We start from the raw sequence: 16,534 nt of genomic DNA, 5'->3' as shown, positions 1-16,534 counted from the left end.
AATCTGTCTGTTAGTGCTAAAAATTCTTTTTCAGATAAGCCAAGATTCATCTTCCTTTTTTATGTGTTTTGCTCTAAATCTGAAGCATAGAGCTGAAAATAACTGCGTTCTATAAAACAAAAATATTTATTGTGAATTGAAACTATAGAGCTTTTATTCAATTATATCCCTATTACTGTAGGTTGCATAGCATAAAATCTGGAGGCTTCAAGTCTGTCTGCAGGTGAAAAATATATTCATAACAAGTTATGAGCTGATTTGCAGTTAGGTTGTCAAAGAAAATATAAGGAATTGTTTCTTGTGCAACAGTTTTCTGGATTGGCATAGGCATGTAAATGTTTGCACCATGAGTTTTGCTAAGTGAGTATGCTGATAGTACTGGTTTTTTTTAATGGTGTTGCAAAGGGCCAGGAGCTTTAGTGAATTTGATAGAATTAACAAAAGTTCAAGATGTTGATTACAGTTACTACTTCTGTGATTTGTGTGGGGAGTAGCAATAAAATACACTTAGTTTCCAATATTATGTTTGCAGCTGGACATAAGTGGAAGCCTTTTTATGTCCTCAGTCTGTAATCTTTTTTAACATTTATGTAAATACAGTATAAACCATACGTCAGTCAACAAAATCAAACATCATCTCTGTTCAAGTCCTTTTTACAGGAGAGGTCATTAATATGAGCTTCTTCGAAAATCTTAAATGACCATCTGGATTGTCTGGAAAAACTAACTCAACAACCAAACAGTACTGCATATCCTTTGTTGCATTTCTGCACCTTTTTATTTACAATTTGTTCTTTCATCTTTCCCCTCCATTAGATTCAGTGAAGAGGGTCTCTTACAGGCATGAATCACAGCCTATCTTTTATGTTTCTTTCCCACACATCTTTGCAGCAAGATTTATGAAGTCAAAATGTCTGTAGTATCTCATATCTCTTGTCAATCTGTATGTTTCTTCAGATCTAGAAAAGTAATTGTAGCCAATCTTTAATCTTACCTACAAGGAAACCTGGAAGTCCATGGGACATTGTGCTGCTGTTTCATGCCATTTACAGTCTTCTCTGTTGTACTGAGAGTGTAGTTGGGCACGATGAGGTGTTCTCCTCAGAGTTAAGTTTTGGTTGTTGTTAGATGTCTGTTGTTTCCTGCCACTTCAAATGCATGCTTTCTTGTGAGTGGTGACATGACTTACTTCTCAGAAAAGCAGATTTGAAAAAGAGGGAAGACTGAACATGTGCCAGTTCTGTAAAATTTTGTAAATCCTCATTCAAGAATGATTACTGAGTAAAATTAAATTTTCTTCTGTAACATAAGTTGCCCAAAATACAGTTTATGTATTGTGCTTGTAGATCATTATGACAAAGAGAAAAATACTGTTGTATTAAGGGGGATTTGTGACCTTTCATGGCTTATTAGTCCTCCACCCCTGGAGGGCTGCCTATTTCATACCGTCTTTTCAGACTGCTCTGGAAGATACTTGTTTATAGAAGTAGAGTTTGGCTGGGAATGCCAAAGAAATGTTTATTGTGGCGGCTACTTAAATCTGTAATACAGAAATATCTTGGAAGTTTAAAGAAAAACCTGATGACTGCTACATAAAGCATGTAGAATAAGTAGATATGACAAATGCTGATTTCTTCCATGCTTTTTTTAAATTGAAATGACTTAAGGTTCTGGGTGTCATTGTGTTCCTAAAGAAAAGCGTCATGTCTTTTCTTTGTTGATTTTTAGGCATTCGAAAGGGATGTTCTTGCTGATTCAAGACAACATAATTCTGTCCAGGACTCTACACTGGGGATAAGGACATGGGACTCCTCCTGCCAGATTCCAGATGGTTCATTACAACTGACATCTTGGTTGACAACTGTGAAAAGGAACTTTGGATTATTTTATTTTATTTTTGTGGGAGACCACAATCCCCAAACTGTAGGACATACCAGGTACTAAATCAGATACTTGCTTAGACTTTCCATAATGATAACTGGTTGTTATTTGTTTCCTGTGAAGGAGTTTTAAGCGTTCAGATCTCATTCTTTGCTTTTTTAAAGAAATGGAAAATTCTTGGCTTTACATCTTGGACTGTAGCTGAGTAATGACAAGAACTTACAGTTCTTAGGGGAAATTTGGGGTGGTTCTATGACAGCTGTAATCATTAGTTATCTTTATATAGTATTTAAAATTATTATTATAAATTATAGTTACTGATAACTGTTATTATCCTCATTACCCAAACTGTCTTTTTCTCCTTTGTTGCTTTTGAGAGAGTGATTAATTTCATTAAGATTTGGTTTGCAATATTTAGTAGGTAACGTAGTTCCCACATGAGGAACTTGTTGCAGTTGTAACTAAGAGACTTTAAAGTTTTAATGAAGTTTAAGAATAATTTCACATTTGATACATTATGCTTCATTGACATGCTTTCAACCATTTTCAAAATACATCCATACATAATTCTCTCTTCCTTCCAAAAGAGAAAAGCTTGCCTTCTTTTGTTTGGAACCTGGTTTGATTTGGAGTATCTAAATGGTTATTTGAAAATATGGAAGGGAAAACCTACAAGCATTATCCTATAGTGTAGCTCTTGGTTCTTGTTTGTAGAGATGTCTGTTACTATAAGCCTCTTGATAAAAGTGGTTGACAGAAAAATGGTCAGTCTTTTCCTCTGAGACAAGACAGGAAAAAGTTTTAGGAGGAGTAATCCTTGTTGCAGGAAAATCATGTTTATTTTGAGTACTGTTTAGGCATGTATTTTGGTTTTAGCAATTTAAATTTACTCAGTCATCTACTTTTTCTTTGTCCTAAAGGTTCCGAATTTCCTGTAGAATTTTAAAATAACCTTTTCTAATGAGGATGTCTGATATTCTCATTGTAAAAGATGAAACTGATGCAATGAAGGGTTCGGAAGATGAACTTAAAGATACAGACCCCATTGAAAATCTTGTAAAATCAGGAAGTCAGGAGCAGATTCAAGTGGAAAAGGATGAAAATTGTCCTGATACAAACAGTATGCCGGTAAGAAGCTTTTCACTTTGTATTTCACTAAATCTGTATCTCGTTCGTCTCCCTTTCTCGTGATCTTTTAACATGTTTCTTTGATACAGATCAGGATGACTTGATCAGTGTTAAGGATTGCAAGTAAAGTAATTATTGCTTCCTCTCTCTTTCTGTGTCCCACTTCTGTGTTTATATTTATGTAAATATGTGTCAATCATTTTTAACTGTTAGGAGTAGTTGAGCAGTTTTCATGGGATCCAGGCAACTTGTCCGCATTTGTGTTTTCTTGAGTGCACATGTGATGTTCAGTCTTTTCATTGTAGTAGGACAAGGGACAAACTCTGCACTCAAGCTGTGTTTGACTGTTGCTGAACCCTGACAGAGTTTAAGAGTTCCTGGACAGCGTTAAGAATAATATATATAGTAATAGTGTAGTTAGATGTTGAGTATTGCTTGTATGAACAAAGCACTGCACCATGGCTAAGCATGTTTGTCCTGGGTAAGAGTGACCCATCTAGGATTCTTGAGCTGTGTGCAATGTACAAGTGGCTCAGGTGTAACTTTTACAGCAGAGCTGTAAAGCATAAGGCTAAAGTAATCTTATGTAGGTAATCCCAACCCCCAAGTGTCAGAGGAATCAAGTCAGCAGAGCTCCTGAGGCCAGTAGGTCTGAGTCCTGCCTTAGCCACCAGCAGAAGGTTCAGCCTTTCTACCTGCATCCATGACGGAGCAAACTGCTGAGCTGTGATCCCATCTTGGCTGCTATCCAGTTACTCCCGTTACCTTCCCTTTTCCTCTGCTTTTTGCTGCTTGACAATTTTGGCATGTGCTTTGTTAGGCAGGAAAGCTTAAGCAGTCCTCATGCATACACTGAAGAATCCGTGCATATAAATGAGCAACCTTTCCTGTAAGGGAATTGTGGCATCAAATTTCTAGTGAAAAGGAGGCAGAGGAAATAGAATAAAAATACCTTATTTGTAAAGAAGAACACATCAAATAAGGATGGATTAAGAATTTTATGGCAGCAAATGTAATATCTTAAATGTTTAGTTGTGCGAGCTGGTGTTTATGCTCAAGAACCTTAAAAGATGGTCCTTGAAAGATGGGTCTCTTTCACATGGAACAAACTAGCTAACTCCTGGATGAGGCTTCCCACTTGGTCATTGAAGACTGTAACTGTCTTAGATGAGGTGAGGAGTTAAGCAAAGCAACTGAAATTTTCTGGCACAAGCTAGAAAACTAGTCACATGTCTAAGAGAAAACACAGAAGCTTGCATTTCAAAAAACATAGTTTTCTGTAGGAAACAATGGGTTAATAATAAACAGTTCTCTGATAAAAATCCTGATTGGGATATGGGGTATGACAGCATTCTCATGTGGGTAGGAAAACCAAGACAGTGGCTTATTAGATTCTTTTTATTGAGAATTTGATTAAAAGCTTCTTTTGGGAGTTATGTTGTTGGAGACTAACAATTTGGTATTCCACTGAGTGAAGTAAGCTCTATCTGCTGTGTTAAATTGCTTCCAAATAAATCTTGTAGACCACTGTAATAACAATACAGTTTTACACTTCAATATCTGCTGGCTTTATTAAGACTGGCATCAGTGTAAATAGATAATGTTATGGAAAAAAGAAATCCTTAAAATGAAATACTTCTCCTGTAACACAAGAGAGAACTGCAGCTGAAAAGCTGGTAGATATTATAGCTGAACTGGTATTTTCTTGAATCAATGGCATATGCTAGTAGCAGCCTTAAAAATTAATTTTAAGGTTCATTTATTTTCATACAGTTCAATAACTTTGGAAAAAAAAAATCTCGTTCCCATTTCCCTCATTCAGTGCATCTCATTTAACAAGTTACTGTGGAAACTTCTATGAGACACAAGTGGCAAAGCTTTCCTCATGCAAACAGATGTTACTGCATAGTCAGACCTCATCTAGAGAAAATCTTTTGGTGCCATCGATGTATGGGGAGGGGTTTGGCAAGGGACTTGGTTGCCTGGTTTTGTTCTTGTACAGGAGTAATAGTTGGTGGCTGAAATGCTTGATCTGCCATGTGAAAGATGAACTGAACAACTGGATAACAAAGGCTGTTTGATGGAGGCAGCTTTACTGTCACCTTCATTTAGTGTTAAAGTGAGTTTTCTGTCAAAGTCAGAATCTCAGCATAAGTGTTACTGTAATTAAAAACTGAGTTTGTAGGTTGAGGATGCTGATTTCCAGAGTGGTAGGAAGACAAGGTGGGACAAATGACAAAGTTAATGTCATTTGTATTGTGGTATCTGCTAGTGCAAATATGTTATATATTTGGGCCTTTTTTGTGGAAAGCGTGTTTTCTGCTAAAACACAAACAAAAAATATCGGCATGTCCATAGTAAACACCACTTCTGAGAAAACTAGGGGAGTCAGCAAGTTTTTAACTAATGGATAATTAAATAGTCTAACTAGGGACAATTCCCTGGATGTGCTTCTCTAAGTGCAGATTAAAAGTTATTGTAGTGGTGGGGAAAAAGAGTAAAGGATTTGCAGGGAAATGTTAGAGATTATCAGATTTAGTCTGTTCTTTAGGTTACTAATGGAGTACATAAGAGGACAGTTTGTGGAGTTAGAGTTGTATGGGACTTGGCTTTGGACTTCCCAGATAGTATTTAACTGCTTAATAGGTTTCAAGCTTGTTGTCAAACTACCGTAATATGCTTGGTTACAGTTGCTACTTGGTTTTAAACTTCTTTACAGCCAAATGAGAAACAAGCCATGATCTTTTCTCTGTCTAAACCTGTCATGATTTGACTTTATGTTTCTGGACCTTCGCAGTTCCAGAAATTGGTGTTTATATTTGGGAATGTAACTGTGGCAATCTTAAAGCAGCATGATAGTTATAAAAATTATTAAGGAAGATTTTTGAATGTGACAGTACGAATCTATGCAACACTGAATTGTCCTCTTTTCAGCTGACCATCAAATAACATTTAAATGGAAGTGGAAACGAGGCACTCATGAAAAGTGCTTTTACAGAAGTCATGTGCATGTCAGCACTACAGTAGCTTTTGTGATCAAAGGTTTTGGTTCACTAGTCACTTCTGTCTCCCACTTGTTAATCTTATTCAGGTCAGGTGACAATACACTAATTCACAATTAGCTAGAATGCAGGGTCTGAAGTTTGTTGCCTTAGTCACTGGGTGGAAAGACAGACAATACTTCATCCACTGTAAGAACTGTTGTTAGAAAGTTAATGTGTCAGGAAATGCTGACAAGAGCCTGGATTTCTCTTGTGGGATAGTCTACAATCCAGGTGTTACAATGAGTGGGGGAAGAAGAATTTTAAATACCTCTGCACTGAAAAATAACCATTAATAAATAGATAGAAGATCCTTGATGGGATGATGATTGCCAAGGCAGTGAAAGACTAAGAGAGCAAGCTGCATGTTACCACCTATCGGAAAAAGCACTTGGAAACCATGGAGGGTAAAATCAAAATGTCACCACCAAAAGAAGCCTCACAGAAGGTAGGAGACTGGTGTGTGACTGCAGGAGTTTCATGCATCCACTGTATGATCTGGGCAAGACAAACGGTGTTGAGTAGAATTCTGTTTTGGATTTATGCTAATTACACTTAGAGAGTAGAATCATAGAATGGTTTTGGATGGAAAAAAACATGTCCTGAAGTGCCACTTAAGTAGATATTCTTGTCCATTGGAGGGATTAATTTTTCTATTTAGCACGTATACATGCTCCTCCCAAGTTTCTTCCCTCCATACAAACCTTTGTTTTCTCTGTTTCACAGCTTGAGTTCTCTGAGACTTTTCTTTGCCTCCTCCCCAGCTGTTTTTGTCTTGCAGGATTTATCTGTCTTTGTCTCAAAAACATGTAATGTAATACTTGTTAAGAGATAAATGCTCAGGCAGATTCTGTTGTGTTACTTTTGAACTGTTGAAAATGCCTTTGTGTCCAGTGGAACTGTTTTTCCATCAGTCATACTCTGTCAGAAAATTTCTGTCACTACTCCCTAACACAGAGCAGCAAGTAACCATAGACCACACTGTTCTTTCCTTGAGTATTACAAAGCTTTCTGTGCTTGATAGGACTTAGGTAGCCCTTAACTGGATTTAAAATTGAGACTTAATTTAGAAGAACGGTGAAAAACTGACTGTCCTTGGAACACTCTTTGTTCAGGTCTGTCATGTCATGCTTGTCCTCTGAAATGTCCAAATGGTACTTCAGAAATAGATGTAGTACCTTTTCACAAAACCTTTCACACTTCCAAGTTTGCCATCTTGTCCCTGACCTGTTTTTACCCAACTCGTTTAGACAGCATAGTGATGATAGAGGAAGGTGTTTCGCAGCTCCAGATCTTTACTTTGTGTTTAGTATACGTGATTTGTGGGGAGAATTAGGAAAAAATAAAACAAGCAAGTACTCCTACTGAAAACCTGGACCTATATGATTGTGTATTTGGTAAATATCTTAACTCTCTTTTTATTTTGTACTTGGAAATAAAGGATAGCAGTTAACTTTAAGAGTTTATTCATTTGGTGTTTTTTTGAAGACAAAAACCTCATCATTATTTTCATTATGCAGTTGTTTGAAACACTTGCTTTTAAACACTGTCTTGAAATCATGCCCTTAATGACTTGCAATGGGGTGTGAATTTATTTTTAATCATGCTTTCATTAACAAATGTTTTCTCAAGTCCAAATGTCTTTGAGAGCTGCAAATAGAGAGAAATTGCTTAATTTGCTCTCACTAAGGATTACACGTTCTAGAGTACCTATAATTGATTTTCATAAGTGGGGAACATAAAGATGTTGTGTAGGAACAAAACCTACTAAGTGCAGAGAAAACAGGACAGAACTTAAATTCACAGAGCAGAAACCTGAAAATGTGCATTAATGGCTACAAAATGTATTGACCTCTTCTTGTCCTGGAGTTCCAGTGGAAACATGGTATCCTTACTCAGCTTCAAGTTCTGTGGGTGCAGTTACTGTTGATACCACAAGACTTTGTTTTGTTCTTACAGACATAGATTTTATGTCACAGGCCTGCCGTCCAACCATAGCCAGATGTATTTCAGTGCTTCTTAGCTGCCAAGTGTGTGCTGCTTAGTCCTCAGTTACAGCTGTATATGGGGGCTTGTGTTGCAGGTTTTGACATCATTAAAGTCATGCAGGAAAACAAAGAATCCATACCTATCAAAGGCAGTTATTTCTAGATGACAAGCCTTAATATGGGTGGGATGATACTCATCTATGTAACTTTGAGTTTGGAGTCATTTCAATCTAGGGGGAATCTCCCTGTACAGTGTTTTTCCTAATGATATTGGTGTTGGTTTGGTCCCTACAAATTGTCAGGTGCTCATGAAATTGAACACCACAGTATTCAAATACCTTAGTTTTCTATTCTGAATATCCTATATTGCTTTGATAAACTTATTCCCCATAGATTACAAACACCTAGACTGAAAAATCTTTAAATGCAGCATAATTGACAGTGTCCATTGAGTTAGCTTTCCAGCCTGGAAACAGAACTATAATTCTGTAAGCAAAGTGGAACATGATGTACAGCACACGTGAAATATGTGAATCTGCTTCTGCAGGGTGGTTGGACTAGATGATCCCTAAAGGTCTCTTCCAACCCCTACCATTCTATAATTCTATGAATGTACCATCAAACTTGTCCTGTCGTGATGGAAATCCAGAAAACACGTTAATTTTAAACCTTCTTACAAAGCATTCAGATTTGGTACCAGATCATTTCAGTTTCAATATCTCAATTAAACTTTGAGGAATTTGTTTCATTTTCTGGCATGAACAAATGTACTTCAGTTTAGCTGCAGTGGATTACCTAGACTTCACTGAGGCGAGGTGAAGAGAAGATACGTGCTTTGTACAGATCTTAATGAAATCTAATGATGATGTAATACCTGCTTCCCAACAACCATCTCTTCTCTCTTTTTTTAAACACTTTTTAAAACAGTTAAAATATATATATGGCATACCTAATATGTAAAGTTTTGGTTAAGAGTGTCAGAAGCTTTTTGGCTAATTTAATTACATTTCTTATCTCCTGTATAACTATGCTGATTTCCTCCAATGCCCCTTGGATCTTCCATATAGTCTTTTCAGTTATGTACTGGCTTCAAAGCTCCCAGAATTTTGCAAAAGATAAGCAATTGCCCAAATATAGAGTCTTTTCTGGTTTTGACAGTGAACTGAGGGCTTTGCTGGCAATGCTGATTTGATTTTAAGTTCACACTAGTTGAGTTGAACCCACCCAAGATAATTGATGTGGTTGTGATTGATATGAGCTGGGAAATTATCCAGTTCTTGAAAGCCAAGTAGCTTGGCAAAGTTTCTGTTATACCAGAGATATGCTGAGTGCCAGCTTTCAGCATAGCTGATTGCAAGAAAAAATATCTTGCAAGTAGCAGCAAAACTCAGTCTCTGTGTTGTTCCAGGTATGAGAACGTTTGAACAGTCTTTACTGCTCAAAATCTCAGCGAGCTTCCTTTAAAAAACTGATGATGAGTTCAGTTAGTTACCAGTGCTGCTATTTAAAATGCTGTTATACAGTGAAATGAGCTTAAATAATCTCTCCTTCTGCTGATCTTCAGCAAAGCTGACACAACATCCAAAAAATACATTTGGGATTTGAGGAAAGTGAGAGAGGGGGTCTTTATGTGGTAGAACACTTTACTTTTGGTTAGGTGTTCCGTTTAGCAACATGTGTTTTCTGTTAAGATACTAAGGTGTGCCTATGAGCATAGAGCAGAGAGCTATCTTTGTGTAGTTTTCAGATAGAGATTTCATTTTGTTTCCTTTTTAAAAAGGAGGAGATGTTGTCTTTTAAGCAACATTTCAAAATGTATTGGCAAGGTTACTTTTTTCTTACAAATATTAGGCCTGTGCTGGGTAAAACTAGTTCTGTTAAAGGCTTGTTTATTCATCGGTTTTAGTTGTACAGTGAAACCAATTCTTACACCACCTGGAAGTACTTCTATTCTTGTAGAACTGTCAGAAAGGATTCAGTTAGTTTTAAACTATGCAGTAAAGAAATTGTTAAACACTTCTGTTGATTCAGATGTACCCTTCAATCATCTATCCTGTAGGAAAATTCTGGTAATGGTTTTTATTTTCCTTGAAGGAGCAATAGTAATAGAAGGGGAGGGATCTAGGAGAAGAAAAGGCAAATTATTACATAGTAAGTTCCTAAATTGGGGAGGGGGAAATGGCCCATTTTATAGTCCATCTTCATAGATCCTAAGATGAAAGAAGGAACCCATATGTTTTAACCTACTTATGGTAGATCACCGTCCATTTCCCTGTAAAGGCAATGCTTATTTTTCCTCCTTTTCCCTTTTTTTACATTATTTTTCCAAGTAGGTTTCAGGAATAGGAAGAAAATTTATAGCAAACATACCATGTTGCCAGGGAATTCAGGACATGAGAATTTAAGATGTTGAAGCTGAGCGAGAGAGTAAACTGCTTGGATCTTACTGAACAAGAATAATGCTTGTTTCCTGTTAAATTCCTGTAGTATCTATAGTTGCTAAATGAAGAGAAGTCAAGGGCAAGCACAATGAAATAGGGAGAGCATATAGTCTTCCAGCCAAAAGCACCTGCTGTTGCTTTCATAGATCTGACCGTCATCTCAGTAACTACTGCTAAAGCTTTCTCTTGTACAGACTTGTGTATTGATCAAATTGTACTACGAAGTTTAATATAAACCTTTTCTGTTGTGCCTGTCATTCAGCAGCCAGTGCAGTCTTTTGGACAGACAGCAAAAAGGTCGAAGGTACAGTAGACTTGTGTGCTGGCATGCTAAGGAAGCCCTTCATGCTTGATGAAGCTTTGTTACTTTGTGAAAAGTGCCTTTAGTTTTCCTTTTCTTTTTGGCATTGAAGCTTTGTTTTATTCTGTTGGATTTTTGTCTTGCCTAGTTGTCTGCTTCTGTGGTTTGCCTTTATAATTTTTGGTGGCTTTTTATTGTTCTAGAGAGAAACACTTTCCCAAAGATTTTATTTACTTTTCATTAGATGTGCTCTCTTGTGCTGACAGTGCCTTCAAAAGCTGCGATTGCTTGGGTATTTTCATCCTAAAGGAAGTAATTTATTCTGCTGAAAAGATTTCAAATGCAATTTTCAGCCATTTTGTTTAATGTAAAGTGAATGGAAAAAATAATGGCTCGTGGTATATTTATATAACTTTTTAATAAGCCATAGTTTTTAATTTTACATACTTTCCTTTAGTCAAACACAAAGTTAAAGTTAGTTCGGAGCCTTGCTGTATGTGAAGAATACCCACCACTTCCCACAGCTGAAATATCACGGGACCTCCAGGTAAAAATCATGTTACTGAAGTTTCTGAAACAATTTCAAGTAATTTGTTGTTCAAAAGGAAATCTTTTTGGGTGCTCTCTAAATGTGCAGATGCCATCTTATCTTAAAGGGTTTTTAACACAGCTTTAATAGAGGTGGTAATATCAGATGAACAAACTGCCACTTTGTTTTTCTGAACTATAATGGTTAATGGCTGTGGAACAGGAAGAGGAGGGGGTTTGTTTGAATTTTCTAGTGTTACAGTGCAATTGAGGTACCCTTAAACTGCTTAGGTGCCATCTGCTATCCGTAACACAGTAAATGATATTATGCACTGTAGCTTACTGGCTTCTTATATTCAGAAAAATGTAGACAGTTGTAAGTTCTGATGTTTTACCTGAATTCCTGCATATTAGTCATAACTGCTAATAGTTCCATTAACTTATGGCTGAGGTATGTCTGAAAAATAATCTATTCAGATGTTATAACACGCTTAAGTTCCTAAATGCTGGACAAAAGACGTTAAAATACCTCAGAATTTAAAACAGAATCTACCTTTCTGCCCTTACCTTTAAACCAGCCTGATGTTCTTTAAAATACTGATTTTAGCTCTAGGTATGAATGAGAGGTGTCAAAATGCTTTTCTTCTTTTTCACCCCTAACAAAACTGAAATGATTCTTAGTGGCTCACTCATAGAGCATTTTGATTTCTTTTGCTGTTATTTAAAAGCTTCTAAGCTGTCTTTTTGTGAGAAGTCTCGTGTTTCTTAAGAAGGAACCTGTGGAAGAGTGGGATGCGAAGGGGTTTGCTTGGGGAGTGGTAATTTGGTTTTGGGGAAGGAGAGAGATTGAGAATTCATGAAGGTATTTGTGAAGCTAATTAAAGTTTTATAAGATTGAACCACAAAGTGTCTAGGTTTTTGATCTTTTTTCCTTGGAAAAATAGAAAATAGTATTTTTCATAGTCCTTCACTAACATACCAATATTTGAAGAGATGACTAGAGAAAGTTTGAAACTAGGCCTTCTGACGTGTTCTAGTCTTAGATTGGTGTAGACTGCAGAGTTAAGAGATTAAAAGACAACAAAAAGGCTAATGCTGTTTGCAATGATGTACAAACCTTGTTGAAATATTTTGCATAAAATTAACAAAATTACCTGAGAGGTCTAGTTCAGGCTTAGTTGTTCAGTCTGAAGCAAAGACTTTAGATTTTTCAGTCGTTGTGTCTAATTACAGGATAAGAGCATCCTAATTTGATGGGTGGTTCATCCACAGTCTGTTACAAACATAAGAGATGTTAGGATTTTTCAAACCTCCTGCACTATACGACACCATGTATTTAATGATTTCAAGTCAGACATGTATAATAAGCGTTCTCCTCAGACAGCATTTGTTATTATGTCCTCTGGGAATCTATCTTTAGATGGGTACTGCAAGGTTCTTGAAAGGAATTATTGCAGCAGGAGAAGAAATGTAAAGGGCAGTTCTGCAGAATGAGTTGAATGTTGTGATAATCAAAGCTTGTAGGAAAGGAATACCTTAAACCAGATTGCCTATTAAGAAATAAAATTAGATCTAGCAATGAGTTTTCTTTAGAAACAGCATCCTAGAAAAAAAAAGGCTTTATGAATCTCAATAACTGGGCAAATGATTTGAGAAAACAAATTTGATTCTTCCCTGTAGAGTGCAGAAATGTTTGTTCAAGAGAGGAGTCAAAAATAGGGGTTTGTTCCAAGTTCTGATGCTGGAGTGCACATCCTGTGGGGCATGAATGTTCTGGAACAACTCGTACTACCAATTTCTTCACCCATTTTGTATTCTTTTACAAAGAACTTTTGGGAATGGCATAGAAGATTTCTGTAAGCACCAACTGGCTGCTGGCCACCTTAAGCCCCACACTTCGAAGCATGATGTGTATATGTTAATTGTGCTTGGGACGTGTGGGAGGCCTAATGTCTGGGTGATGTGAGAGACTGTCTTGCACATCCCTCTCTGGCAGCAAAAGAATAACCTCTGTGAGTGATTTCCCTTGCTGGAAAAGTCACTGCTCAGTTGTATTCAGTGATTGCTACTGAAAAATGGCATCCAGTTTTGTGTTTGTATTTATGATTGACTTTAAGAGTTAAGAATAAAATTCAGGATGAAGTTGCTGGTAATATTTGAAGAATCCCAATTTTTAATGGTTAGAAAGTGTTAGCATTGATGGGATAGTAAATATACTTATTCAACTATGAATTGGTGTGAGTTTTGGGATAACTGTAGTCTTACCTGTGACAGTTTCAGTCACACCATCCACACTAGTGTGTACAGCAGCTCTTAGCAAGGTGAAACTCCAGGTGTAGAAGTCACTTAGCAAGTTACTGCTGCCTCTAACTACATCTACTCAGAAGGATACAATAAAAGGAGTTGACAGACCAGACAAGTTGTCACAAGCAGATGCTTTTATTTTCTGATATACTTGTTTATTTTTGATCAAGCAATTGCAACATAATATAGATACTACTCCTTACTGAGAAACCTAGGTAAGAGCTTAACAGATTTTTAAGCCTTGATTGTTAAAGGCTTAAAACAGGCACTGGCAGCCTATTAATGAAAAGGGACTATGAAAGTACAAGCTTATCAATTTATTGCAGGAGGAAAAAGATAACTGATTTATTTGATGTTTTATCTTTGTAAATACCCTAACTATTTATTCTCTTGCTGTCCTTTGTCAGAATCTTAGATACTGGAGTTGTTTTTCTTCTAGATATTCTAATATGAAGTGTGAACAATAGGGAAAGACGATCCATTTCACCTTTTTTTTTTTTTAAAGGAAGAGCTGTTCTGATATGAATGATAGTTATTATGGGTAACAAGTATATAAACCTTCAAAAGAGTGAACTTTTTTTTCTTTTACAAAATAAAGCAATCCAAAGGAGAGAGGGTGGAGGGAGAAGACCAAGAGCATTAAAGTTAGTTTATACTGTCCTGTGTAAATTCAAGTTATTGTTGGTTTTAGAGATTGCTGGTAAAAAGCCAAGATCCCACGACACAGGGCCTTGATGTAATACTCTATAACATTTCCTCACTCTTAGCTTTTTCTCAGGTGTTTAAAGCTGGAGGAATTTATCAAGTTTTGATGATTTTAGAGGTTTGGGGTTTTGTTTGACTTGTTTAATCAGGATTTGGTGACAATTCCTTCTGCAGCTATGAAGACTTGGGATGGGTCATCTCAGTTGCAGAGAAGAATCTGTTGAATTGGTATGCCAGCAGACACTCACTGCAAACAGGGTGGCATTAAAAGAATGTTAGGGAAGAGAAGTGAAAGGATTTTTCAGCAGCTTTTCAGTCAAGTAGGTCATATTTAATTAGATGCTACAGTTTTTATAGCATGAAATCACAAGCAAGTGCCCTTTGGTGCACAGTTCTGTCATATCACACTTTGAAGTAGAATTGGTGGTAGTAGAAGAACTGGCTGTTCAGATGGTTATTCCTTTTTTTAGCTTTCCTTGGGGGAAAGTATGAAAATGATTACTTGCTGAAATCCTTTGACTAAACTATTGCTGTATGCTCTTACCTCAGATGAATTTAGGATATGCAGTCAATCAATTTTCTACTGAAGGAACATTAGACTGTGAAAACTATTGGTGGATCCAAGTCAGAAATAATTTCTTAAGAAGACATAAATGTGTTTCTTTGTCTTTTAAAGAACTGCTATACAGCTCTTAGGTGAACAGTGATGAATAAATGACAAATAAATTGCTCATTTGAATTATATTCAAGTTCATGAGGTGAGAAATGCAAAGATTTATTTGGGACTCTAAAGTTAGTAGCCAAATGAATTGTCAAGTTCATTATTATTGGTAATGCTTTTTATCAGAATTGATTATAGATTATCTCATAAAGGCTTAGAAGTCTTCACACTTGTAATGCTGTTTTACAGGATGTTTGGGAATTAATGAGTTTAATTAGAACATTTAATGTAAGGGGGAAATCATAATGAAAGAGAGAGCTGATAGTTTTATCAGCTAAACTGTTTTTCTCATTTGAAAAAGTTGCTACTCTAAAAATACGTATTGAAAGGAGTTTTTAGCTGTAAGTTCATTAGTATAGGGTTCCCATTGCCCAGCTCTGAAGGGACCAAAGGAGAGAGAGCAGTATGGTGTGCTACGACAGGGAGGAGCATTGCTGCAGGTTGTGCAAGGATGTGTTCGCGTGTGAAACAGCCTTTAGCCTGGTGAATCCTGCCTATATTTAACTCTGGCCAGCTTACGTGAGTGAGATCAAGTCTGTGGAATGACACGTGAGGGGAAGCTTAGAGCAGGTACCTATGTGGGTAACAATGGGTTTGAAAGAAGAGTGAGGAATTGCATGGGAAAGGATTAGGTGCAGGACAGGGATGGGCAAGAGTTGGATATGGGGTAGATTCTTTGGCTTGGGAAGGATCAGATGTTTGGGGGGGGGGAGAGCATTAACTCAATTAGCATCTAGGGGAGCAAAACTGACATTTATGGGAGGGTCAAGTGGCGGAGGAATCTTATAGAACTTTACCACTCATTCTCCTGGAGCTCTTCAGACACATAGTGTCTCCATTTCCCCCACCTCCTGTCTTTGCTGTCTGAAATATGTCTGACAATATTCTTGCAGATTAAAGAGGTATGAAAAACTAGTTAAAATCTTCCACTGTTTATAGAGCCAGTGTGTCACTAATTTGAAAGGAAAGCTCTTATTTGCTGTGTTTGGGAAACGTTTTTTATGATAGTTCACCTATTTCTATAAAACCATGGATGTTGAGATGATTGCACACAAAGCTACTCTGTCAAAATACACAGGAATGTAAGGGTCTAAGCCTTCATGGCAATAAGGTTTGCAAATTTATATTGTACTTAAAATATTTCCCTTTTTTGTGCATCCAGGCATGCTGGTCTTTCTTGGATTTAAATACTTGGTTTCATTTCTTTTTACTAGTATAGACCAAATTGAAACTAGAAACAAGCTTTAATAGTCAAGAACTGTGAAGAATGGGAGGGAAAAAAGCAAGATGGATGATACATTACTTCATACAGCTTCTAAGTTTTTATATGCCTTAAAAACTGGAATGTTTTCATGTGTATCAAATAAGATACTTTGGTTTCATTTTGAAATAGCATTCAGGGTCTGTAAGTGTACCTAAATGCTAAAATGTGTGTGGTACTTCCTAAGCCTTTTTGATTTACTGATAAATAATGTCATATTGTGGTCACATAAACT

The 16,534-nt window shown here is 36.7% G+C and overlaps 1 protein-coding gene across 10 annotated transcripts in view; it reads left to right on the top strand.

Moving 5' to 3' along the window:
- The window catches only part of R3HDM1 (R3H domain containing 1), an 84,434-nt gene that overhangs the window by 30,879 nt on the left and 37,021 nt on the right, over window positions 1-16,534 (top strand). For 7 of the 10 annotated variants that reach the window (XM_062004451.1, XM_062004450.1, XM_062004441.1 and 4 more), the window contains exons 2-5: window positions 1,729-1,937; window positions 2,802-3,009; window positions 10,742-10,783; window positions 11,238-11,327. In XM_062004451.1, the coding sequence (XP_061860435.1) occupies window positions 2,842-3,009; window positions 10,742-10,783; window positions 11,238-11,327 (300 nt within the window). In that variant the 5' untranslated portion in view covers window positions 1,729-1,937; window positions 2,802-2,841. Of the gene's footprint in view, window positions 1-1,728; window positions 1,938-2,801; window positions 3,010-6,412; window positions 6,499-10,741; window positions 10,784-11,237; window positions 11,328-16,534 lie in introns of those variants that run through there. The other 3 variants (XM_062004442.1, XM_062004447.1, XM_062004448.1) reach the window with 3 other exon arrangements.

This window comes from Colius striatus, chromosome 11, assembly GCF_028858725.1.
Source record: "Colius striatus isolate bColStr4 chromosome 11, bColStr4.1.hap1, whole genome shotgun sequence".
Classification (NCBI taxonomy): Eukaryota; Metazoa; Chordata; class Aves; order Coliiformes; family Coliidae; genus Colius; species Colius striatus.
This window is presented reverse-complemented; position numbering and strand designations above follow the sequence as displayed.